This window comes from Helianthus annuus, chromosome 6 (assembly GCF_002127325.2).
Source record: "Helianthus annuus cultivar XRQ/B chromosome 6, HanXRQr2.0-SUNRISE, whole genome shotgun sequence".
NCBI classification, from domain to species: Eukaryota; Viridiplantae; Streptophyta; class Magnoliopsida; order Asterales; family Asteraceae; genus Helianthus; species Helianthus annuus.
Window position 1 is genome coordinate 9645029 of NC_035438.2, and position 26674 is coordinate 9671702.

At 35.9% G+C, this 26674-nt stretch overlaps 5 protein-coding genes and 1 long non-coding RNA gene across 7 annotated transcripts; 3 read left to right on the plus strand and 3 right to left on the minus strand.

Annotated features, from left to right (window-relative positions):
- Nucleotides 1-2314: 2314 nt before the first annotated feature.
- Nucleotides 2315-3520, minus strand: LOC110864628 (FCS-Like Zinc finger 3-like). The gene is made up of 2 exons (XM_035974385.1): nucleotides 3298-3520; nucleotides 2315-2707 (listed from the first exon to the last, which is right to left on the minus strand). Exons 1-2 carry the CDS (start codon nucleotides 3405-3407, stop codon nucleotides 2554-2556), a joined length of 264 nt encoding a protein of 87 aa, XP_035830278.1. The 5' UTR covers nucleotides 3408-3520; the 3' UTR covers nucleotides 2315-2553.
- Nucleotides 3521-3967: 447 nt separating this feature from the next.
- On the plus strand, nucleotides 3968-5837 carry LOC110864627 (histone H3.v1-like). The gene is made up of 2 exons (XM_022113740.2): nucleotides 3968-4757; nucleotides 5202-5837. The coding sequence occupies exons 1-2, from the start codon at nucleotides 4050-4052 to the stop codon at nucleotides 5835-5837; spliced, it is 1344 nt and encodes a 447-aa protein (XP_021969432.2). The 5' UTR covers nucleotides 3968-4049.
- Nucleotides 5838-8995: 3158 nt separating this feature from the next.
- LOC118479681 lies at nucleotides 8996-11143 on the minus strand. Its single transcript, XM_035974386.1, has 2 exons — nucleotides 9898-11143; nucleotides 8996-9374 (listed from the first exon to the last, which is right to left on the minus strand). The coding sequence occupies exon 1, from the start codon at nucleotides 10890-10892 to the stop codon at nucleotides 10308-10310; it is 585 nt and encodes a 194-aa protein (XP_035830279.1). The 5' UTR covers nucleotides 10893-11143; the 3' UTR covers nucleotides 8996-9374; nucleotides 9898-10307.
- Nucleotides 11143-13368, plus strand: LOC118479682. Its single transcript, XR_004860030.1, has 4 exons — nucleotides 11143-11536; nucleotides 11645-11782; nucleotides 11851-11961; nucleotides 13211-13368. It is a non-coding gene; the product is annotated as an uncharacterized LOC118479682 (long non-coding RNA).
- Nucleotides 13369-15646: 2278 nt separating this feature from the next.
- On the plus strand, nucleotides 15647-19109 carry LOC110864625 (myosin-binding protein 1). 2 transcript variants are annotated; one of them, XM_022113737.2, is made up of 3 exons: nucleotides 15647-15921; nucleotides 16498-17458; nucleotides 18334-19109. In XM_022113737.2, the coding sequence occupies exons 2-3, from the start codon at nucleotides 16552-16554 to the stop codon at nucleotides 19023-19025; spliced, it is 1599 nt and encodes a 532-aa protein (XP_021969429.1). In that variant the 5' UTR covers nucleotides 15647-15921; nucleotides 16498-16551; the 3' UTR covers nucleotides 19026-19109. The 2 variants fall into 2 exon arrangements, with proteins under 2 accessions (XP_021969429.1, XP_021969430.1); XM_022113738.2 differs by having other exon boundaries at nucleotides 15677-15921; nucleotides 16486-17458.
- A 712-nt stretch (nucleotides 19110-19821) lies between these two features.
- On the minus strand, nucleotides 19822-24913 carry LOC110864626 (protein TRIGALACTOSYLDIACYLGLYCEROL 4, chloroplastic). Its single transcript, XM_022113739.2, has 5 exons — nucleotides 24520-24913; nucleotides 23195-23441; nucleotides 21032-21416; nucleotides 20691-20923; nucleotides 19822-20153 (listed from the first exon to the last, which is right to left on the minus strand). The coding sequence occupies exons 1-5, from the start codon at nucleotides 24807-24809 to the stop codon at nucleotides 19968-19970; spliced, it is 1341 nt and encodes a 446-aa protein (XP_021969431.1). The 5' UTR covers nucleotides 24810-24913; the 3' UTR covers nucleotides 19822-19967.
- Nucleotides 24914-26674: the final 1761 nt, after the last annotated feature.

The following is a 26674-nucleotide window of genomic DNA, read 5'->3' on the forward strand; positions in this document are numbered from 1 at the left end:
TTGTAAGTGACAAGTATATGTCACATATTAGATGATTAACCGTTATATAAATAATCATATTATTAGGGGTTTTTAGGTATCAACAATTTAAGGACAAGCATGGACATGCATCGTGAATAAGTATCGTATAAGTATGAATTACAAATAAGGATTCGATGTACAATGAATTCGAACGTATGAACATGTATGAATATGTAGATGGTGAATTTAAAGAAATACGAATTTTATTTATGATCCAAGTCTCGGATTTTACAACGAGAAGACGACTATAATAATACAAGATTTCCAAAAATAACATTACAAGGCGAGCTTTCTAATTATGGAAAGTACGTAGAAGCAGGGCGTTACAGTCACCGCCGACCACAACCACCCACCGCCACCACCACCCTTCGCCACCGAACACCGCCGCCGCCATCACCCGTCGTTGCCGACGACCACTGCCTCCACCGTTTCTGACCACCCCCAACCTCCACCCTTCGCCAATTTTATTACTTCTTCTTTTACTTCCTACCAAACATCACAAGTTAATGATTCATTACATTCTCGCATGGTAACCAAATAAGACCAGGAAATTGAATGACCCATTTTATTCATTTATCCATTTCATTACGTTACCTATTCTATTACCTCATATCAAACAGACCCATATGAAAACAAAATGTATAAAAAAGAATTTTGTCAAAGAAAATAGTGTATTGCTAAACGAAGAAATGTATTACACGATGGTCTCTTTACAGAGGATTATAAACCTGATAAATATTGTTAAAATCTTCAAAATTAACGGCTAATAATTAAATGTTGAAATTAAAGACATAAAGAAATGCATAAATTAGGACTATCACAAACTTAGGCCTCTATATACTACTACATATGGATTGATTTTTAATTATCGGAATTACATATGAAATGATCGGAAAATGGATGGAGTTAACCCAGCAAAATAAAATGGCAACGTTTGAAACTATTTGAACTAAAATAGCAACGTTTTAAACCTTTGCACTAACCTGACAAAATAGCCCGAATCACAGGGATTAAAACGACATTTAACTCTATAAAATATTTAGAAAACCTACACAGACTTACGGGACGTTAGACAGCCAGACAGGTCGTTATGAGAGTTTGAATCTGCATTTATCTGCCAGACCTGATTGTATAAAAAAGCAAGGGCAAAGACATAAAGGATGGTCGTGGGGCATAGGACAACCAGATTTTGCGTTTGGATATTTACAAAAGAGAAAATTGTTTTAACAGATTCAACCTAAATACATGTAACCCTCGATTCTGTTACTCATTATGCCCATCAACTCTTCTGGTTTAAACTTAATTATTGATATATTATATTCAGTACTTTCTATAAATTTCTATCAAGAGTGATGAGTGATTGATAGGGCTGTTAACGAGCCGAGCCAAATCAAGCTGAGCCAAGGTAAGCTCGAACTCGGCTCAATAATAAACCGAGTTGGTTTGGCTCAGCTTGAATTTGAAACCGAGCTGGAAGTCCAAGTTCGGGCTCAGCTTGGTTTGGCATGGTTTTAAACTGAGCTAGCACGGCTTGAAAATAAAAATTAATACGTAGCTCTCAAAATTTAGTCGTTTAAACTATTTTTTAATTGTTCAAAAGAACATATCCAAAATAATTCAACCTAAATGTGTTATAGATATCAAGTTACACTCCTAAATACATATAAATAATAATTAGTGTTTTGTGATATATTACAGTATGGGTTAAGTTATTCTACAAAGACTCCTAATTGTAAGAAATGTAAGAATGATTTATAGAGTGACAAATGTTCAATAATTAAAACCTAAACCCATTACATCACCATCCAAAACCTAAAAAAACCTAACTCTCACCCCCCAAAAACCTAAAAAAATTCTGAACACCCATCATCACCCAAAAACCTAAACAAACCCACTCCCTCTCGAAATTTTTTTTTTTTTTTTGTTGGATAATGGGGGTTAAATTTTTTTAGAAGCCTTTGTACCCTTCTTACAAATTAAGAACCTTTATATTTAATCCTAATCCATTATAGGATATATAAAAATAAAAGATGTTAAAAGTAAAATACCCAAACTAGCAAGCGAGCCAAACTGGCTCGTTGAGCGAACTCAGTTTTAAATCGATCCCTATCAAGGGAACTTTTTCCGAGCTAGATGTATGAATGTTTGAAAGTTCCTATTTGCAATTATAGATTCACAAGTAACATAAACAAATGACAGATCTATGACAGCAAATTCAACAACAAATGCCAGCAAACATTGTTGGAGAATTATTGATTCCTAAATAATTTGGTTCCCAAAAACAACAAGAAGGTAACAATTGGTGATCACTCACAATTTCCAATATAAAATCATTAAATAAACAATGAAGGCCCAACCCTTTCTCATGCCTCCATGTTCTATTTCTTCATAACATTTCACAGGTTCTTTACAAACACCAAATTTCTCATACATGATACATTCACCATTTAACTTCATGACCAGAGTTGGGTTTATGACTCTTAATTAATTTCACATTAATATTTTATAAAAATTAATTATAATAATAAGTTTTCAAGCCACAAGAAGTGTTTCAGACTGTATAGTTGAAGATTTCTTGATTTCTGATGTTGATTTCTTGGAAACTCTTCTACATCTCCTCTCTCTTGCCTCATCAATTCCAATCTGTTCTTGTCTGCATTCTTGGCTACAAAATGGGGTGTTCCCTCTGTGCCACAATAAAAGCATATCTCAATAACATATTCACTTGCTACACAAATTTATGCACATAGTACAACCCTTTGTGATTAAAATATAATTCCCCCTTTTCAAGAATCATTAAAAAAATAATAAAAAAATTAAAAGTCACATAAAGTATGTTGTTGCTTTAACAAGAATCATAAAAAGCTAGCATTTTTTAAGTATATTTTTTCTTTCATTGGGTAAGAAGTTTTTTTATTTTTATTTTTAATGTAGATCTTGCTACAAGGTACAATTTTTTCTTTTGCATGTAGTACAACCATTAATTATTAAGGTACAACTACTTGTGCATCTAGTTATTTTTTGGGGCCTTTGTTTTCAAATCCTTACGGTTTTGGTTTTACTCTGTAAATCGCCGTTAAAAAAAAAATCTACTTATGTTTTGTCTCCTAAATAATTGAAGAACCACTAAAGTTTTCATGATGAATTCAAATCTTTATTGGCTTATACATCTTGCAACTAGAAGCAAGTTCATCATGGTATAAATAGCAATGCACAAGATACAATCTATTAATGCAAAAATATGAAAGAAAAAGGTGGCAATGAAAAATAAAGTACCTGTACATGAAGATGTCACTGTTATGACCCAGTGATTTGGAGCAAAGATGACAAGCTTCAAGAAAATGGGGTTCTTCAAACCCGGCGTAAGATAGCGAGGCAGGCCTCATAGCTACAGGGAATGGAACAAGAAAAGGTTGGGATGGAGATGTGGTTGCTACTATGAGCCTGATGCGTAGGTTAAGGTGAATCAAAGAGGAAAGTGTTTGTAGGAAGGGTGTTGGGGGAGAAAGTGGGAATATATATTGAGAAGGGTTGATAATTGAGTGAGGTGTAGAATACGAAATAGTGTTGGTCCCTATTGCAAATTATTGACACGTGTGCTGACTAAGTGACACCCGTAAGAATTTCAAAATATTAAGTGGGATGTAGTGCAGGTATAATAATCAAAAATAGAAAATGATGAAAGTAGTATTAAGGTGGTAGTAACTATTTTAAAAGCACCAAAAGACTTTTAAGAGGACCCGGGGTGGTCCGTGATCGGCCACCCATAACGCGTTATCGGCATTTGCTACACCGCCGCCGCACCATGTAAAACGCGTGGTAAAGTTCACGCGTGCTCCACACAACGCGTTAACATTTGAAAAGTGAACGTTTTTTTTGACCGTTTTTTTGACCGTTTGGGTTAATTACAAGAATTTTTTATATAAATACCCCATATATTTAAACAAACTCAAAAACCTTTCAACAATTTTTACACCAAAAATTCAAAAAACTCTCAAGTATTTTCACACTCATTTTTTACAAGAAATATGGAAGGTGGCGGTTCAAGCAAGAGAGGTGGTGGATCGAAAAAAAGAGGTGGCGGTTCGGGTACGAAGAAAATAAGGCCCAAGGTTCGAGCGAATCTTGGTGAGCCCGATCGATTTAGGTTGCAAGACGAACCCGACCAAGTCCCACTCTTTCAAACCCAACAATACCCACCCTTTCAAACCCAACAATATCCACCCTTTCAATCGCAAACGTACCATAACCAACCGTTCGTTCCACCGTTTCAACCTCACCAATTTCAATCGCAAACGTATCAAACCCAACCCCACGCACTCGACCCACTACTAGAAGACAACACCCTCCTTCATCATTTTGCAAAAGCGTGGCATGAACCACGTGAACCACAACAAAGTGTTGACGAGGACGAGGAAGAGGAAGAGGAAGAGGAAGAAGAAGCGGAGGAAGAGGAAGAGGAAGAAGAACAAAATGTTGAGGTTCAAGAAATCGTTCCAATCGGCCGACAACCTTGGACGAGCGAGGAGGAGGTCTCGTTGACGAAGGCGTATTTGCACATCTCGGAGAGTAGGAAACACGGGAACGAGCAACGAAAGGAAGCGTTTTGGAGACGGGTTATTAGTCATTTTATGAAACTTCCCGGTGCAAGGGTCCGAAACATGGACAAAATGACGTCGAAGTGGTCGGATTTGAACCGAAAAATGAGCCGGTTCAACGCTTGTTTCATTCAAAAGGTATGTTTTTTTTATTAAAAAACAGTTTATTAAAAAAAAACAGTTTTTTTTATAAAAAAAATAGTTTATAAAAACTGTTTATAAAAAACAGTTAAAAAAAACAGTTTTTTTTTTTATAAAAAACAGTTTATTAATAAAAACAGTTTTTTTATAAAAAACAGTTTATAAAAACTGTTTATAAAAAACAGTTAAAAAAAACAGTTTTTTTTTATAAAAAACAGTTTATTAATAAAAACAGTTTTTTTATAAAAAACAGTTTATAAAAAACAGTTTTTTTTATAAAAAACAGTTTATTAAACAGTTTATTAAAAACAGTTAAAAAAAACAGTTTTTTTTTTTTAAAAACAGTTTATTATAAAAACAGTTTATAAAAAACAGTTTTTTTTTATAAAAAACAGTTTTTTTTATAAAAAACAGTTTATAAACATTTTATTTTTTTTGTAGAGCCGAAACCCACAAAGTGGAGCGAGCGAGGCGACGATCATGCAACAAGCCACCGAAATGTATTGCACAACGTACCATAAGAGAACTTTTCCACACGTTGCGGCATGGCAAGTTGCGAGACATCACCCGAAGTGGGTCCCCGTTGAGTTGGTTGACACGCATGGTCCTACGGCTCCAAAAAATCGAGGCGGTTCGAAAAGAACAAAGACATCCGATTCGGGGAACTACACGACTTCCGCGTCGGATAACTTGCCCCAAATGAACTTAAACGACGAGCCTCTAGACGAACCCCTTGACGAGCCCGTTGAGGAAGATACACCCACAAGGCCACGACGCAGACGAGGTGGTGATTCGTCAAGCAAAGGGAAGGAGGCGGTGGCGGAGTCGATCTTTAGAATCGAAGAGGAGAAAATGACCCAATACAAGATGGCCGAACAAAGAAAAGAAACAATGATGACCCTAAAAGTTGAACGGGAGCAGGCGTACAAGGAACACTTGAAAACGATCGAAAGACAAAATGATTTAAAAATCTTGTGTGAAAAACACGCCCATCTCGACGAACCGTTCAAGTCAATTGTCATCGAACAAAAGCGCGCGATTTGCGCAAAGTGGGGTTGGGAGATGCCATCGGTTTAGTTGTTTTTTTTTAATCGGTTTAGTTGTTTTTTTTTTATTTGGTTATGTAATTTTTTTTAAAGTTTAATGAAATTTATAATTTAGTGTTTTATTTTTATTTTCTAATTTTAAAATGAAAATTAAAAAAATGGGAGTGATAGAATCCATCACTAGTGATTCCACCCCTAGTCCATTTCTATCACTAGTGATGGAAATATGATTGATGACATGGCATTTGCTGATTGGATAGTGGGAGTGATGAAATCCATCACTAGTGATTCCACCCCTAGTCCCCTAAGGGTACTATTTTTTTAACGCTAAATTTGGATTACTGACAAATCATTATATTATTATCATGACATCAGCTGGATCATCTGATCATATCTTTCTTCACTAGGTATAAGGGTGAGGGGGGCACCCTCGGTGACCCCATGCGGGGACCAAATCCACCGAAGAGGGGTGGTGCCGCCATTCAATCGGCGACCAAAATCGGAGACCAAATTCGGGGGATAGGCACCGAAGAGTGGAGGAGAGAGAAGGTGGGCCCCCATTCAACCAACCAATGAATTTTTTTTAATAAAAAAACAAGTCACCTAGAGGGGAGTGCCGCCATCAAATTGAGGTGTGAGGGGAGTTTAAGAGGGGAGTTGACGTGGCATAACCTGATTGGGTGTGCGTAAGAGAGGGGACTCCCCTCTTAGACCATGTGTAGTGGGGCATTATGGGGCATTATAGGGCAAAAAAAACGCCCCCTTCTCCATTACATAGGGCATTATAGGGCAAAGAAAAATGGGTTTGGCGTTTTAATGAAAACGCCTAAATGAATTGTGGAAGGTTTGAATGGGTTTGACTAGCCAATGAGAAAATAGTTTTTTTTATTTTTGTTTAATGATTGGTAGGGCATTATAGGGCATTATGCCCACTACACCACTTTTGTTATAATGCCCAAGTGTGACTAGGATGCTATATGTCATATAATGCCCCATGGTGGGGGCATTATAAATTGCTACCACTACACATGGTTTTAAAGGAGTGCCTCGCTCACCCTAACATATACATCAATTCAGGAGAAAGTTCAATAAATATGAGAAAAATCCCCTTGTGGGAATCGAACCAAGAACTTATTAGTTCTAAAGACTTAGTCCACTCTCAAAATGTCAATAGGTTTTAAAGTCATGGGCTTCTGTGATACATGTATGTATAAGAAAAGGTTTAATGATAATTTAATTTGTTGTTTTAGGAGGACTTTTAGTTGGTGCATACATCATGCAACTACAACTTAAGTTATTTTGATTTTCTCTAAATATTTTATATTCATCTATAACGTTGGATGTACACCACTTACAACTCTTTTTTTTTTCCTTACAACTCTAATGTCTCCTTAAGGGACTAAAGATGATGTAGGTGGCTAGCCGAATGCACCTAAAGGAGGAACTTAAACGTTGTTATATGAGCCCGTAACATTATAACTTAGTGATATATGAGGGGTTGGATAAAGCTTAGAGACCATTAGGTCATGAGTTCAATTCCTATAAGGAGGTTTTTATCAGATTTATTGGGTTTTCTTCTGAATTGGTGTAGAGACATTATTGCCTAGTGGAGATAGATATAATCAGGTGGTTCCGCTGGTGATACGATGATACTCCAGTGGTCTGTCAAAAAAATGTTGTTATATGGATACCCTACTTTGATTTGATGCATGAAACACTTAATAAATTACCTAAGGGTATACCACTAACCTTATGTTTTACATACCGTTTGATCAACAATTCTTAGATGCTTTCCACACATCTCAACTTAAAATTTATAAATAGCTACATTTTATTATTTTCTGATATGCGAGTGTGCTAACCAAGGGGGTGGGCGACATGGAAGACCACATCAACATAACAATGGATGACATGCCAAACCATCGTCGACAAATGGGCGTCACATGGTACAACGACACGTGACTTATAGAGTGATTGGATTGTGCAATATTAGTTGGTCTGGTTTGGCATAATCTTCCGTTCATTTCACTTACAAACATACTTGCTCACTCGCTTATCTAAATCACAAAATCATACCCATTCAGATATCATTATTTGCTCACCCCTATCAAATTGTTGGTCTGGTTTAACATAATCTTACGTGCATTTCACTTACAAACATACTTGCTCACTCTCTTATCTAAATTACAAAATCATGTCCATTCGAATCAGTTTGCTCACCCTTATCAAATATTATCAGGCTAGATCATATTCCAACCCCATAAAGCACATAAGTATGATAAATTCATAATTTTGAATTGCATTTTTTGGTAGGTTATTATTGATATAGTATAAATAAACTAAATTAAAAGGTCTATTCTCTCTCAAATTAAACTAGCAAAAACACGATTCCTTTACACTGGAAACTTTTCAATTCCTTTCTGGTTTGTCCACTTTTGTCCTCTGTTTTTTTAGCGTATTCTTTTTTAAGTTTTATAATAGAGGTCATGCATTATGTACAATAATTATGTCACCAATAATACAAATAAAAAACATAAACTCAATTATGTAAATATAAAGAAACAAACAAGTTGTAACAATAATAATATACAAACAACAATAATAAATGACTAAAATATCCAAGTGGTGTTTCGGAATATTCACTATTATTATTTTAGATGTTAAATCATATGTGGAGTTGAGTCATACGATGGTATATGGCCAATTCTGTATTTGCAAAATAGATAAGAAAAATGTTTTTGTGTTGTATTATATGTATTAAGCATAAGTTACTAGTTAAAACTAAAAAGTTTATTCTATAATTATATATTTATTCTATAAATTATAGTATGAATATTAACTTTATTACACGGTTACGATTAAGGTTCGTAATGTCATACTCTTTTTCTTAGGACAATTCTTTGCAAGCGGTGTGGGAAAAAAGATGAAAATGATAGGAGGCTAATAAGGTATCAGGGTCAACATATGGACTTAACTTTATTGCTTGTAGTTATAGGGATTTTGGTTTCTACTAATTATTATCACTTTCATCTTTTTGTAGTGTTGAAGTTTCAAATGAGAAGATATCGATTTACGATCTGTTGTTTTATTGGCTGTAATCCTATGATTAAATACTTTATTATTTGTATTGTAGCTGAAAAAATTATTATTTAATAAAATATGTTATGTAAAATTTCTAAAAAATATCTGTGTTTTTAAACTGGTTTTACATCTAGTAAAAAGAAAAGAGAAGTCATAGTTTTTACACTGGTTTTACATCTAGTAAAAAGAAAAGAGAAGACATAAATAAAAAAGCGAAAATGAAAGGAAAAGAAAATGGAGTGTGTAGAGAAAAAGAAAAGAATCCATCTTTGTCGTCAAAATTTGACAACCCAAAAAATAGTAATAAGCAGCTTCATTATTGCTCTGAAATGGGTTCCAGCAGTAGTCGAGTTGGTCCAATCGTTCTCCAAGATTCAATCCAACCATGCGAAAGAAAGTTATCCGCTTTAGTACGATGTGCTCGTGCTTCTGCTTCCAATTCCAATTTTCATTCGCCACTCTTTCTCTTTGAGGCATGTCTCATTTTCTAATTGATCATCATCTCTATCATTTTTCGTTAAAACTGATGGTTGTTCTGATCTAAGTTAGTAGTTTTTTTTTTTTTTTTTTTTTTTTTTTGGGGGGGGGGGGGGGGGGGATTTATGCTTTATTTAGACTGCAACAAGCCTTTTTGGACAAATTATTGTGATTTTTAAGTCATGTTAATGAGTTCCACAAGGCTCATCTTAACACCCCAGATGATTATGATACTGATTTTTTTTTTTTAATTATTTTGTTCAATTGGTTGTTAACTTGCAATGATCAGTTTCATCCAAACACCCTATAAAGTCAAGTCATTTATGGATTATGTTATGTAATACAGTAATAGTGAAATGGGTCAGGTTGTTTAGGATTCTTTTGGATGAAAAAGATCACTTTTAACTCTTAAATGGTGCATACCAATAGGACCTGAAATTTTTCCAAAATAAGGGGAAAAAACCGCCTTTTGCTCCCGTGTAAGTCTTAACATACAAGGCGTTTTATAAATATAGTAGATAATGAAAACTTACAGTAAACAAAAATGAACCGGTAATGGAAGAATAGTGATGGTCGGAGACTGACTAACATGGCGTTTGGTCGTTGATATCTTTGACATTTTATTTCATCCACCACATGCAGTTGGATTGTTGGAATCACCAATCAACTCTATAGAAAATCTGATAGGGTTAAAACCTTGGGGAAGAAGAAAGCTAAGAGATAGAAGGAAATTTGACTCAAATTCTGCTTGATTTTCATTCCATACGTAAACCCATTAAATAAATAAGACACTTACACAAGACACCCCCCAAACTAAACCAAAATAACATCCTAATCCCTTGAGTTAACAATAGTAATAAAACTAAAATAAATAAGATACGTAACAATACTCCCCCCTTAACCTACTTTTTGCCCTCAAAAAGTAAGCTCTTCAATTCAATCCTTAACCATTGTCGTCTTGTTCAGTTTCCTCATCGCCTCCCACATTAATCACAAAAAGTTGTTTCTTTTTGCACTTGTGTCCTGGAACGAACTTTTCAGTGCACCAAAAGCATTCTCCTTTTGACTTTTTTAACTCTAGTTCCTCACCTGACAAGTGCTTCGCGTTAATAGTTGCTGGTTTATAAGTTGGTGGCCTAGGGACTTCTATTGGATCTGGAAGCAACGGAAGTTTTGAAGCGTTAACCGGAGGTGTTATTTTGACATCTTCGGGTTGCAGCCCATCCTCCACATCTTCACCTGAAAACCGAGGAAATTCAACCTTCCCGACCCGCATAGGCCGAGTACCCGTCCGCGAATCATCGCTAAATAGCCCTTTATCAGGGCCGCCGCCGCTGAAGCCGCCTCCGCCGCCACTAAAACTGCCACCGCTTGAATACTCCTTGAGTGCTCGTAAGATCTCTTCTTGTTGTTTCATCGATTGTTCTTGTTGTTTCAACATGGCGGCTAGGGTTTCTTGGAGATTTGAGATTGCCTTGCCATGTTCCTTGAGAGTGCTGTCAATTTCTTGATTGCGAGTGTTAGTCATGGTAACCGAAAGTAATTCCGACCGGAGATCGGAACGGCTCTGATACCCTTGATAGGGTTAAAACCTTGGGGAAGAAGAAAGCTAAGAGATAGAAGGAAATTTGACTCAAATTCTGCTTGATTTTCATTCCATACGTAAACCCATTAAATAAATAAGACACTTACACAAGACACCCCCCAAACTAAACCAAAATAACATCCTAATCCCTTGAGTTAACAATAGTAATAAAACTAAAATAAATAAGATACGTAACAAAATCTCCCTCCTGCTAGTGTTGAATCTATAAGTTGTGCAGGTGCTTCTTCATTCTTTTGTTCTGAACCCGTGTGCACAAGCTCTAGAACTTCCGAGTCAGAACCAGAAGAATTTGAAAGCTGTATGAGCAGTGCAAAGAATGCTAGTACTTCTTTTATTCGTTTTCCGACGTTTGGAAGGGGTTTTGATACTTCTGGTACCGAGATACTTATTGTGGAATTAGGGAGTGTATCTCCTGATGTGCTTTCGGGTGGTGTTTCTGATATTAGTAGCCGTGAAGCAAGAAGGAATACTGGGGCTACTTGTCATATCTATTGTGCATCGAAGTGATCATGCGGTTCAAAGGGATCACAACCTATATATCTGGATAATTCCCTAAAAGCCACTAGGTGATTTAACTTGAAAAATTGCTAAAAAGAAAAAATATAGTACAACATTGCACTTCTTGTTGACTTTTTGAATAACCAAATGTGAGATTTTTCTTTTCTGTTTTCTAGCTAGTGGATGAAATGCACAGACATCATCTATCACGTTCAATGCGAACGCTCTCACTACCTGCACCAGTGTCTGTTGTAGATTCATTTCCCCTTAAAAGTCACAAGAAGATGAATGCTTCTGAAAGTGGACCGAAACAGGTTTGTAATGGGTCAATCGGTTAGAAGTTTGAGACGAAGTGCTGCTAATGAAAGCGATTGTGGAACAGGTGTTACATTTGTCTGGCTGATTATGAAGAAGGAGATAAAATTAGAGTTCTTCCATGCCAACATGAATATCATGCCCCTTGTGTTGATAAATGTCTTAAAGAAGTTAATGGGTATTTTTTCCTATTGCTATTTTTCGGGTTATATGTTCGGGTCGGCTATTTGATTCGAATCGGGTCAAACAATAATAATTCTAAATAAAACTAAATAATCTTCATTCATTCAAATGACCCGTTCTTGCATATAGAAAAAGTTTTACTTAAAGTTTATAAACAATTACAAAAACTTACTAATAGCCCGTTCTTCACATTTTTTTTTAACTAAATACGAAAATACTATATAAATATTTTGGACAATTAAAAATAATTGGGGGGGGGGGGGGGGTTGCACCTACTCGTCCCTTCAAAGCTGCGCCACTGATTATTATCGGGACGCGCCATAACCAGTTATTTAATTTATATTATCATTTAAGGGCGAAATAATAGACTTTGAATAACTAGTTTTATACCACCTGCAACAACATTAGCATCACATAATCACTTTCAAAACATGGATTAGGATCAAATACAAAGGATCCTAATTGTAAGAAGTGTAAGAAGAATTTATAGAGTGACAAGTGTCCAATAACCTAAAAAAACCTACTACACAAAAAAACCCCACTACAAAAAAAAAAAACCTTAAACATTCACCACCACCAAAAACCTAAACCCCCCACCCCCCCACCCCCCACCCCCCCCACACCCACACATCACCAACCCTAAAAAAAAAAAAAAAAAATTTTTTTTTTTTTGCCGAGGGGGTGGGGGGTGGGGGTTTAGGTTTTTGGGTGGCGGGTGGGTGTTTAGTTTTTTTTTAGGTTTTTGGGGGGTGGGGGTGGGGGGTTTAGGTTTTTTTAGGTTTTTTTGGGAGTGGGGGGGGGGGGGGGGTTAGGTTTTTTTTAGGTTTTTGGGGGGTGAGGGTGGAGGGGGGTTAGGTTTTTTGGGGGTTTTTTTGTGAGGTATAGTTTTTTTTTTTTTTGTTTTTTTTTGCCGGGGGGTGGGGGTGGGGGGGGGGGGGGGGTTTAGGTTTTTTGGTTGGGGGGGGGGGGTGGGGGGTTAGGTTTTTGGGTGGTGGTGGGGTGGGGTGGGGTGGGGGTGGGTGTTTAGGTTTTTGGTGGTGATGTAGTGGGTTTAGTTTTAAGTTATTAGACACTTGTCACTTTATAAATCCTTCTTACACTTCTTACAATTAGAAGCCTTTGTAGAATAACTTGACCCTTCAAAACATATATCCGAACGCCCTGTGATCAGTTTACCCATTGATTATACCCAACTTTTAATCATGATCAACAACTTAATCGCAACTCTTTTATTTTTGTTCCAGCGTGTGTCCGATATGCAGGTGCAACTTTGTGACGCTCCTTCGGTCCCGACTTCGTATACATATGCACATTTCAACACAACCATAGTATGTAAATATTGAAGACAGATACATGTTGAATTGTTCATACAGTGATGATGAATGTTATCTTCTTTTATCTAGCTCTGTTTCAGGCCATTAGTTTTCTAGTTTTCATCTCTAGAAAATTATTAACTAATTTAGAAGATGTGTTCTATGGACAATAAAAAAATAGAAAATACATCGCTTAATGGCATGAATCTTGTGCACTCATATATAAAGATGTTGACCTTTAGTTGAATAGTCGGTTTTGGAAGATTCTCAAATGAATTAAAAGGTCAAAACTACTACAAATCTCTCAAAACGTTGAGTTTTTATAAATGAGTAAATGTATTATACATATGACAAGGTGACACAAAAGATAAATATTAAATGTCACCGTCATTGAGTTGGATGGTCGGTTTTGGAAGACACAAAGTGCCAAAACTCCCTCTCTCTATTTTTAACGGCAAGAAACGAGTGATACCGGGTGTTGTGGTCAAGGTCGACTACTCGACCGTCGTTAGCTTCTTGGCTCTTCCCAGATGCTAAAACCTGTATATCGTTTTTCAATTATTATAAGATGGTTCAACTGATTATATGCTAAAACCCGTATATCGTTTTTCAATTATTTTAAGATGGTTGATGAAACACCGATTAACACTAGGCTAACCGATGGGGTTATTTCGTCTAAGGGTTCAACCTCTTTCCTTACTCGTGATAATAGCTCGAAACCTGCAAAACAGTAACCACCGTCAGTCTCGTTAAGAGGGAGAGAAAGGGGATTTCCCTCTTAACCAGGCTCCGGCGTGAGAATAAGTACTGTTCTGAGAGAAATAAACAGTGTGTGTATAGAGTGAGTATGGAGAGTAAAGATCCTGAACCTGAATGATGAAGGGTCCTATTTATAGCCGGAGGGTGAAGAAGGAAGGAGCAGCTGTGCCAGCTGTGGGCGCGTGCCAGCTGTCCGACCAAGGGGAATATCCTCTTGGTCTGCTCTGTCACGGCAGGTGTAGTGGTACACGTGGCGTTCTTTCATTTGCCCACGCTGGAGACCTCGTACCGGTGTCGTCAGCTCTGCTCCCTGATTTGCCGCAGGCCTATGTGGCGTCCTGCGAGTGGTGACACGTGTTGTCCTTTATGTCTGGTAGAACATCTTTGGTGCCACCTGCGGATCTTCTAGAAGTTTCTAGAAGCTTCTGGATTACTCCGCTGATGTGGACGCCTTGTATGCTCAAAAGTGGTGTGGTCCATGCCATGTAGACAGGGAATTGGGACCATACCTCTTCAATGGTTCAACATATTAGAAAGCGTTGGGACAAAAACTTCCTGCCATTTATCATTCTGATTTTTTTAGGCCTTCATAGATCAAATATAAATAGGTGATTTAGAGTTTAACTTTGTTTAATTTTCACGTTTTGAAAAATACAATGCTAAAAGGGTACACTTTAAAGAGTTTTCTTCTTACTAAAACTCAAATATGTGTAGTTGTATTACACAAAAAAAAAGTTCGTATCATATCATGTTAGTGGATCCTAAATAGAAAAATATTATTTCTTTTTACGAAAATGACCCCATTTTTGAATCGGACACTAAAGATTGAGGGCCCAGCCAGTACTCAAAATGATTTTTTAAGGTGAATTTTTGTAATATCGTCCGCTTAGCACTTGAACTCAAGACCTCTAAATCTACGTGTTTTTAAAGGTTTTGTTTTTGTCAATGGATCACCAACCCTGTTGAATTTTATTATTATTATTATTATTATTATTATTATTATTATTATTATTAATATTATTTTTTGAACGACAAATTTGGATCACTGATAGACCACTGGAGTATCATTGTGGCACGAGCAGAACCACCCGTTGGATTGAATAATCTTAGGGGCTGTTTGTTTACCTCTTAATGAGGCTCTTAATGATTCAGATCTCTTACTGGTTCAACACTTAATGGTTCAGACTGTTTGTTTCACGAGCAGATGTCTAAATGGTTCAGACATTTGACTCTGAATGGTTAAGATTTATACAGAGTCTGAATGATTAAGACCTCTAATCTGAATTAGTCAAACATTTGCCTCTGAACGGTTAACCATTATACATGCTCTTAATGGTTCAGACCTCTTACTGGTTCAGCACTTAATGGTTCATATCTCTTACTGGTTCCGCACTTACCATTCAAATGTTGCCAAACAGCCCCTAAGTGTTTTTAAAGGTTTTGTCATTGTCAATGGGTCACCAACCCTGTTGGATTTTTTATTTTTTATTTTTTTGAACGGCAAATTTAGATTACTGATATCATTGTGCCACGAAGATAACCACCCGATGGATTGAATAATCTTAATTTTTGTTTAAATGGAAGATCATTATCACCCGAGGGTTTAATTGTTATAACGGCTGACCTAATAATCATTCATTTGACTCATGTCTCAAATGCGACTTTGGGTCACCGACTTTTAATTCTTCCAAGTTTGGATTCTATCGAGTTTCAGGCCTACACACAACTTGCTGTCAATTACTTCTTCATCATCATCATCGCTCACATAAACAACAGTTATCACAGTTTTGAATCTCCCAGCAGATCGATTTCTTCACTTCATTCCAACTGTTCAACCTCTACTTCAAATCTTCATTTCTGCTGTATTCTATTCTATTAATCAGGTTTGATCTGCTCTTCTCACTTCTGATCACCAATTACTATTCATGTAGTTTGATTTATGTTCGCATTTATTTGACAAAAAAACATTATTTAATTGTGGGTTTCCCTGATCTTTAATTTGGGTGAAAATGGTTCAGTTTTAGGCGTGAATCTGTTTCATGTTCTTGTCAAGTTTGACTTTTTTTTTTCTTCTGTTTCATTTTGTTCTAAATCTGTGGATATTTTTTAGTTTTTAATATTGTTAGTGATTCTGCTTTGTATATCATATCCTTGAGTATATGTTTCAATTTTTTTTTAATTTGATTATTCTACTGACAAATATAGATCTTGAAGGCTAAAGCTGATGACTTTGACTCCAGAAGTCAAATTCTGACTGTTTGTGATCAAGTTACTCAACTGAATTTGTTTTCTTGTCCAGATTGATTTCTGTTAGTAGCTTCATAATTGAAACATTTACAATTGATTAATAATTTCAGGGTGTGTTTGGATTTGTGTTCTTAATTTTTATACATGTTTCTTGAGTATACATGTTTCTTAATTTTTACTGTGTTTTTCCTCAAAAAAAGTTATTTTTTCAGCGTGATTTCGGGACTACCGATCTGTTACTTGGTTGGAAATCGGCGTATTCTGAAATGGGTCAGAAGAACAGTTCGTCTTTACAGTCGCCAAATTATTTCCACAAGCTTTCAAAGGCTTTGGAGTTCGCAGTTTCCGAATGGATACTCATGTTCTTGCTGTTCATAGATGCATGTTTCACATGCTTTATTTCAAAATTTGCATCTTATTGTCAACTTCAAGGTCCATGTGTACTGTGCTCAAGATATGATAATGTTCTAGCCAAGAATAAAACCGAATCTTACTGGGATTCAATTTGTAATCATCACAAGTCCGAGATTTCTTCTCTCATTCTTTGCAATGTTCGTGGAATCTGCGAAAACTGTCTTTTGCCATTAGCCAACAAGACTAACAACACGTTCGACGACGAAACTGTTAGATTCCTAGTGGGAAAAATGAGATCAAGCCCGTTACAAAAACGTGATTTTTCGGATTCAAGAATATGTTTTTGTTGCAATGAGCGGTATGTCTCGAGAGACTATATGAAAAACTCGCTTCCTAATAATTCGATAGAATTTCATGCTTCCGAATCTTTACTTATAAACGGTGAGCATGCTAAGAATGAAAAGAACATTTTTGTGGACGAGTCTCTAGAATCTTCTAGATCTTCTCACACTGGAAATAATCAAACTGCTCGTTCGTCAAAGTTTGAATATCAGAAAGCAGATGTTAGATCGGATAATGAATTAGAAATACTGGTATCTGATATCGTTCCGGAGGTTCATTTGAAGTCTGATTCACGGTCTGAAGTTCATGATCTTCGCAATGATTCTGCAACCATCGCAACACGTGATATAGATGAAGTTAAATTGCGGAATGATGAAAATAAGGAAGAATCATCTCAGATTACTGATCAAATGTCGTATAATGAGGTTCCGTCGTCCGATAATGCAGAAACTCGTGCTGATGCTTTTCTAGACACAAGTAAGTTTGATCTCCTTCTCGAAGCGTGTTTGGATAATTGGATGTACGTAACTGCGTATTGAGAGTGATGATTGGATTGTTGATGCTTGTAATTGCAGTTATTACTTTTACTTCGGATAAACAGATTAACGCTTCCGGTAATTTTATTACCAGAACTATATTATAACAGGAAGAGTAAAGTACACGAATAGTCCCTGTGGTTTTCAAAAATTTTGGATTTGGTCCCTATCTTTCCAAAAGTACACAGATGGCCATAGTGGTTTGCACTTTGTAACGCATTTAGTCCCTAACTTGGAGCTCCTGAAGCCTTTAGATTTGTTGGCTGGGGACTAAATGCGTTACAAAGTGCAAACCACTATGACCATCTGTGTGCTTTTGGAAAGCTAGGGACCAAATCCAAAATTTTGGAAAACCACAGGGACTATCAGTGTACTTTACTATTACGGGAATTATCTATTTTTTACAAGTAAAACGATATAGCAGGTTGCATGCATTATAGATAGACTCACATGACGCCGTGACTTTAAGCCCATTTTTAGCTTAAAAAAACCATTGACCCCAGGGGCGGACCTACCTTAGGGGAAGGGGTAGCCTCCGCTACCGCTTGGCGCTCCGGCGGTAGTGTAAATTTTGGAAAAATTTGACGTTTTTTCGATTTCGTTACCGTTTTTTATAAAACGTTACTGCTACGAAGATTTTCTAGATCCGCCATTGATTGACCCGTTGAGAAAAAAAAAGTAGCATTCATACGTAAAGCCATAAAGGTGTTGAAACCTCACTAGTATTGAATACGAAAAGTAGATTCGACTCCACGATTAACGCTAAACTCATTATTATAAACTAAACAAGTTACTAACAATTTGTTTGTTATGTAGTCAACCCTCCAATAACAAATGAAGAGATGAAAGACCCGGTTACCGAAAATGATCAATCTGCAACGACAAACGGTTACCAAATATCGAACCATCTGGATCTTGGTGATGCGTATAAGCTCGCTATAAGCACTAAAGGAAGACAACTCTCCGGAAAGCTACTAGACCAGAAATCCTTCAAAGATTCTTCAACAAGAGTCAGTGAAGACTTAAAGATCTTATTATCACACAGATCTAACGATAGTTTAATAAGCCCGAAGTTATCTCTAAACAGCGATGAATTATCGGGAATGCAGTTCCTTCAACGTCGAATATCTTTGGAAAGAAACGAGTCGAACATTTCATTTGATGGAAGCGTTTTGAGTGAAATCGAAGGAGAAACGGTGGTTGATAGATTGAAAAGACAGGTTGAACATGATAAAAAAGTTATGGGTGTTTTATATAAAGAGTTGGAAGAAGAAAGAAACGCGTCGGCTGTTGCTACGAATCAAGCAATGGCTATGATTAATAGGTTGCAAGAAGAAAAGGCTGCGCTTTATACGGAAGCTTTACAATGTTTGAGGATGATGGAAGAACAAGCCGAGTATGATAATGAAGCGTTACGAAACGCGCATGATATTATTCAAGAAAAAGATAAGCAGATTCAAGATTTGGAAAAGTTGCTTCAAAAGACATTTGAAGATGTTAGAGAATGAACCGCGATTCGATATTGTTATTAATATTATTGTTATTATTTTTTAAGCCGTTAAATAAAAAAAAAATCGTTATAATTTTTCGAAGTGGGACGAAAATAGTCACGTTTTGGATTGTCATATTTAACCCGTTTAATAAACATGTCATGCTAGAGTTGACATTTTAATTAAACGGGTTATACTCAAGTTGTATAAAAATAAACAGAGCCTGTTTTTTATTAGAAAAATTACAGCTTTATTACAACGGACCGACCTGTTCATGACCCCTTTACAACTTAATCACAACCGTCCGTTTAGATAAATGGGTTACACATGTCATTTTCAGTATCGTTGACACGAATAAATACATAGATCATTTCCTGATTAGTCACTAGTCAACCACATTTATGCATGTTTTGGCCAAAGATGGGTTTCCACAGGTTTTCGGATTCATGCTGTCTTAATACATATCTGTTTGTGCGTTTATATGTAAAAAAAGAGTTAATTAATGTTTTCGTCCCTGTGGTTTTTCAAAAATCACTATTTCAGTCCATTAGTTTAAAAATTGCGATTTCAGTCCTGTGTGGTTTCACTTTCGGAACCATTTCAGTCACTGTGGTTTCACTTTCGTAACCAGTTCAATCCAATTATTCTGTTAGTACAGGGACTGAAATGGTTACGAGGTGGACTGAAATGGTTACGAAAGTGAAACCACAGGGACTGAAATCGCAATTTTTAAACTAATGGACTGAAATAGTGATTTTTGACAAACAACAAGGACGAAAACAGTAATTAACTCTATAAAAAAAATTCACTTAAATAACACTAACTTAAATGTTTCTCTGCCTTGGTAAATCATAATCAATCACAAAATCCAAAGTCAAAATTAATCCCGAAAACGCAAGGTCTTCAACAAATTTGAACACCTAACCAAGAAAACAACAATAAACTTATCTGTGTTTAGACCTAGAACTCAAAAACCCGCATTTCGACCATCGCCTCGTTTCTCTTGGGGGAATACCAAGCCACCACTTTCCCGGACCCGAGGTACCTCAACGAGTAATTCAAGCTATATATTACATCCTCTATGCGTGGACTCCGTGAATCTAGTGCAACCTTTGAACTTACCCTAAAAACAACAGGCCCTGCAATCTGGACATATAAATATGTAAGCATTTGTCATAAATACCCTTCTCTGTTCAATGCCTTTTTTCTTACCTGAGGTTTGGCCAAATTTGCGACTTTCGTCCAAAGGTTTGTTTTTCCACATTTGGATCCAAAAGGTTTAAAATGTTGCCATTTTCATCCGGCTCGTTAACTCCATCCATTTTTCTCCGTTAAGTCAGAAGAATTTCCGTTTTTTTTTGTTAACTTGAAGGGCAAATCGGTCTTTCTACGTAAAGTGAAAAAGACCGAATTGCCCTTTAAGTTAACAGAAAAGACGGAAATACCCCTGACTTAACAGAGAAAAATGGATGGAGTTAACGAGCCGGATTAAAATGGCAAGATATTAAACCTTTCGGCTCCAGATGCGAAAAACAAACCTCTGGACGAAAGTCGTAAAACTGGCCAAACCTCAGGGACGAAATGGCAGTTTACTCTTTTACAAAATTTTAAAACTAAAAGTTGGCCCATTTGACCAAAAAAGTAAATATACAGAAAATTTTAGTTTTGGGTAAAAGGTAGTACCTGTTGCTGTAGACTCAAATTTAGTCGGGGCAAAACCGAAGAAGACGTTAAATGGTTTGAAACCCCTCTGACTAAAGCTGAAGCCGAAGACACGTCCAAACGAGCATCAAAACGAGTGAGATCGCCATACGCTTTTCTGAATTTTCCGTGCTGAATTGCGAAGCAAATTGACCCAAACAAATCTGCACCGAACGGGCTTCTCTTTCCGCTTAACCATGCCTCACAAGTACCACCTACCATTTAACGTTAATATTTGGGTAAGAAAACGCACAAAATTAAAATTAAACAATAATTATAAAAGCTTACATTATTTCACACTAAACTAAAATCAAGAAGCGTACCAAAAATTCCAGATACTGTAGCATGTGGTTCCTTCATACGTAGATCATAAGCCGTATTGCGATATTCACCCCTTTTTGTTTTAACTAAAGTTAGATCCTCTTTTGTTTCGGGTTTTCTCCAAAGATCTTTACTTTTTTCATATGAAAAAGCAGCTTTTGCACAAACCCCGGGGGTCAAAGAAGCTGGAGGTTGACCGTCAACCAAGTCAACGGCCTTCGCAGTACCACCGTTTTGATGAATGCCGAAACGATACCTTAAACCCGACTCAGAAACAAGAGACAAACAATCCAATGATAATGACATTGGCATTTCCCAATATTTATTGTTGCGGTCCACAAAGAGCTCGGGCCATGCAGCTTCCAACGTGATATCATGATTCGGAAGCTGCACTATGAATAAAAAGATATAGACATTAGTTAAGCATACAAATATATAGATACTAAATTCATAGTTATCAAATACGCTAGGCGCACTCAATAAAGTTTAGTTTTCCTAGTGAATATATTGAAACTGGATCATATAAACTAAAGCATATTTATGTGCATAACAGAGAGTGTTCTACCTGAATATAAGGACGATTTAAAAATATATACATTCAAATACTTTGGTAATATATAAAAATGTCTTTTTTATAATCTTATTCATTAGTTTCTTAACATCAAAAATTATCAAACAATTAATAATCTAACTATTACAACTTTAAACAGCAAAAGCACATCCAAACTCTAATTCATGCAACACGTTTTATTGATCTGATTATCTGATTCCTCATATTTAAAAGCACATATTCACATAACCAATTTCAAAACACACGTCCAAACACCCCGGTGTCAATCAAATAGAATATAGGGCTAGGCTCGGGCTCGGCTCGATTATTTTTTCGAGCCGAAAAGTCCAGCTCGAGCTTGGCTCGTAAAATTTCGAGCCAGCTGGAGCCCAATCGAGCCGGCTTGTTAATTTTTTAAAATTTTTTATTAAGTTTTTTTTTTTTTTTACTATTTTGATAACCAAAAAAAAAAACAGAAGTAAAAAAAAAATCACACATTTGTAAAAATATGTATACACAGACACATACATATGAGCCACTGAGTCGAGCCACCATAGCTCGAGCTCGGCTCGATTACAAAACAAGCTGGCTCGGCTCGAAAACAAAACGAGCTTTTTTCGAGCGAGCCACGAGCTTTTTCAACACCCCTAGAATAGAACATTTAGTTACATCTTAATTCATCTCCATTATTTGTAATGTACAGCTAAGTTATAACTGTGTTTTCATTATACACTGTTGAGTCCTTAAGGGTATACCCACTATTTGGACTTGTGTGACAAACAAAAACAAGAAAGATATAAAACATTAAACCTCCGTTTAAGCAAACTTAACAGTAATGCATTTTTTAGAAAAATATATGATTAAATCCAAATATGTTATTATTTAACAATTACCCCCCCCCCTCGATTATTTATTTTGAGGGGTCTATATCCATTTTCCCTCATATCAAGTAAGCTATTACCATCATATAAATAGAAGCAACAAAATGAAAAATGCTAGATGATCAAAACAATGCTCTCGAACAAACTAATATTCTTCTCAATGTTCTAAAATAATTTTTTACACCTTGATAATTTTAATATTGATCACCACGGTGTACACTAATGCTTGTTTTGACATCTATCCCACGATTTAACTAAATCATCAACCAAAAGTTTGATATCCATTTTTTTTTAATTAGAAAACTTAACTAATATATAATCCCCAAAGTTCCGCATTACTATAGCTTGCAAGGCTCATGACTAAAGCTTTCTATACAAGAAAAATACATAAAATGATCACTATACTTTTTGGTTATTTACTTGCATACATTAAAGAAGATGTTGATCGCAACTTAGATTCTCAAAAGTCAAAACTATACAAAAAAGTTGACCTCACCAATCTAATTACCACTAAAAAATAACAAATGAAATCAAGTTGAACACATCATCTTAGTCAATAGAATGAAGATTATTTTCTTGTGAGCTAAAGCACAACCTATCAACCGGTGGGCAATTAGTGAACAACGATATAATATCATAATATGATACATAAATCCTTTTGTTGAGATACACAAGTAGAAAAACCAAGCAAGTTTAATGATCACTTTCTCTATAAATACACAATCAAGACTTGCCTTATGATGGAGAATGCCCTTGGTACGTTGCTTCTTGTGTTGACCATCGTGTTCAACATTTAGCAAAACGGAAGTCGATTCACTCAAATCCAGGTGGGAACATAAGCCAAATGAATAAAATGATGGGTCTAAAAGCTTCTTGACAGCACGTTTAAATCTAGGAACTGCGGAATCCGCTCTTAAAGCTTCCGTTTTAACCGAAGATAACAGCTTTATTGGACGAAGCTGCGAAACCAACCCAAGCCACCTTCACATGATAAAATAAAAATCAGAGCTAAAAGACAACTTTCAACCCATATACCCCCAATCTTGGATCTATGCAGTTTATATCACGATATATCACCGATATATCAGTGATATATCATTTATCGGTCCCCTAGTCAGATATCGGTGCAAAATATCGGTCAGGATATCGGTACCAATATTATCGGCGATATTGACCGATATTTGACCAATATATTACCGATTTTCCCGATTTAAGTACCTTTCTTCTTAGTTCCAGCATTCGTCTTTCTTCTTATTGATATTATTAGTGTTTTAAGTCATAACTGTTAATTGTTAGTGTTTTAAGTCTTAATGAGATCCTACTTGCTACAATAGTTAGTGTTTTGCAAGTTGCAAAAGGTTAATCTGTTAATGGTAGGAGAGTATATTGACTTGTTAGTGTTAAATTGCTATGTATATAAATTCAGCATGATATTAAAATTACCGATATCTCACCGCGATAACCGATATTTCAAATATCGGCCCTAGACCGAGATCCGATTTGTTTCCCGCATTAACCGCTTAGTTGGGATAAATCGGCTTTTGTACCAATTGTTGAGTGTTATGTGCCCTATGTCCAACGCTTGATACAAAACTACTATCGAGCCGGGGGTCTCACTGGAAGCAGTCTCTCTATTCCTATGGGAGAGGTAAGGTTGTCTACATCTTACCCTCCTCAGACCCTACCTTAGCTTTGCTATTGGTGGGATTTACTGAGTATGATGATGATGATGATTAACCGCTTAGTTGGATACAGTTTGACCTTTAGAGGTCAACTTATGAATTCCTGATAATCTTATTCTTAACCAACATAAATCCATTAATTTTAATACAAAGAATAACTGAGACCCTAAACATCATGAAATGAGCTGATAATTACTATCATCATAATTCAAATAACCTATCCAATCCCACATCAAGCTGAAATCTTTACTTCCTAATATTGACTTCACTAAGTCAAACCCACAAACTATACACAACAAAGTTACAAACTTTACAACAAAATACAGGTATTCACATCAAACCCATCTCATAAATCAAACCAATAAACAAAAACATACCACTTTTCTTTAGGTTCTTTCAACCAAAGAGTCTGAAGAGATAAAGAACCAGATTCTTTTTGTGAAGAAGAAGAAGAGAACAAAGGTGGAGCATAAGAAGGAATGATACCCAACGGAAACCCATTTCCCAAAAGTGATAATTGTTGCATTCTGAGAAGTTTACTGGCACATGCTCCATCCAACGGTGTAGGCTCACCGGGAATTGATCGTACGGTGCCGTGAAGGGTTTGTGGGGTGGCGATGTTGAGGTCATAAAATGATGCATCCATTGATGTTCTTAAGTTGGCCATTGTTGTGTTTCTTATCTGTTACTGTTAGAAAGGGGATTTGGGGGAAAGAGATGAGGGGTTTGTTTGATTATCTACCAGACAGAGGGTTTTGTTGTATAAAAGTTTGGAAATTTAAAAAGAAAATTGTAAACCCTAAATACCACATAATTGTGATGCAAATAAATTAAATATGAAAAAGTTGCAGGCCATTTCAAGAATTTTATTTGGAACTACATGGGTTTTTTTTTTTGTTGGATTAATATTAGGAAAATTATCAAAATAAGATTTTGTTGGATGAAAATGATCCATCCATTGATGAAGATTTTTTTTTTCAAACTAGTTTTAATGTTATTTATTTAGCTTTTAACGAGGCTCTTAATAATTCAGATCTTCAGCATTTAACGGTTAGACTGTTTGTTTCGCGAACAGATGTATGAATGATTCAGATATTTGCCTCTAAATGGTTAAGCATTATACTGAGTCTGAATGGTTAAGATCTCTTATCTGAATTTGTCAGACATTTGCCTCTGAACGATTAAGCATTATACTGGACCCTAATGGTTCAGACCTCTTACTAATTCAGCACTTAATGGTTCAGACCTCTTACTAGTTCAACACTTATCCATTCAGAAGTTGTCACTTGTCAAACAGCCCTTAATCTGAATCTAAAATCGAGGGTTGAGTAAGTGCTTTCCTCAAAAGCGGAGGCTCAGTTGACACTTTTGTCAAAAAACGAGACTTAGTCATCTCAGCTATTCAGTCGTCTTGCAAAAAGTATAGGCTAAATCCTAGCCTTCTCATTAATTGTCTCGGCTGGCCAGAGCTTATGTGGTTAGTAGTGTAGCCAGGAATTTTTTCTTACGAGTTCAAAAACTTTCGAGGGATGGACGATTGATTGTCTATCACTAAGTTTTGACTTTTTCTATCTAGTTCGGTTAAGCGGTTCGGATCGATTCACATAATAAAAATACCAAAAAACAATTTAAAATGAAAATTTTCAATAAAAATATACCTCAATCGATATTAAAAGTAAATAACAGAAATCTATTAAAGTTCTCAACACGGGTTTTGTGTTTTGAAACCTATCCATTACATCATGTATCAAAACCTTTCTAAGCAAATCTTTTTCAATATAACAATTGAAAATATCACTTAATGTTCATCACCAATCCGATTACACAAACTGAACTTCACATACTTCATTACTAAAAAGCATCTCTCAATAGTTGCGGTCGCGACGGGTAAAACAAGAGCTAACTTCAATAATCGGTAAACCAACATAAAATTAATGTGTTTCTTTGTTTCAACCATCAATTACACAGAACTAGATATATTGTTCAAGTTGGCAAACCTTGTATTTCTTTCAAATTATAAATATAGACTTTGAGTTTCGTAGAGAGACTATATTTATCATTTTCATCAAAATCATAAGGATACATATAGGCTAAGTGCAATATCTTCGATATATTAACCCACGAAAACAATCACATGACTCAAACTATTTATACAAATAAGTAATTCGGATGTTTCCTAAAAAAAGAATTATCATACGAACTATGGACAAGAACTATCATATGAGCTAAAACTACTTATACGAAAAAAGTAAGTTAGATGTTACCTTGCAAAAACGGTTTCTAAACTGTTGGATTTGTCTATCCAGCACCGTGTTGAAACAGTTATATTCATAATAGTGGCGCAATGTGGTACTTGTCTTTTATTCTTAGCTTTTTTGGGTTAACGTATGATCATTCATGTTCACTATCTCAAGTTCATTTTTTTCGCAAAAAGAGTTAACTTCCTCAATGAATGAATTAAACCCATGTAATCTGAACGCCTCAAGTAGCCGCTCTGCATTCCATGTTTATGTGTTACCTTTTTAAATTGGA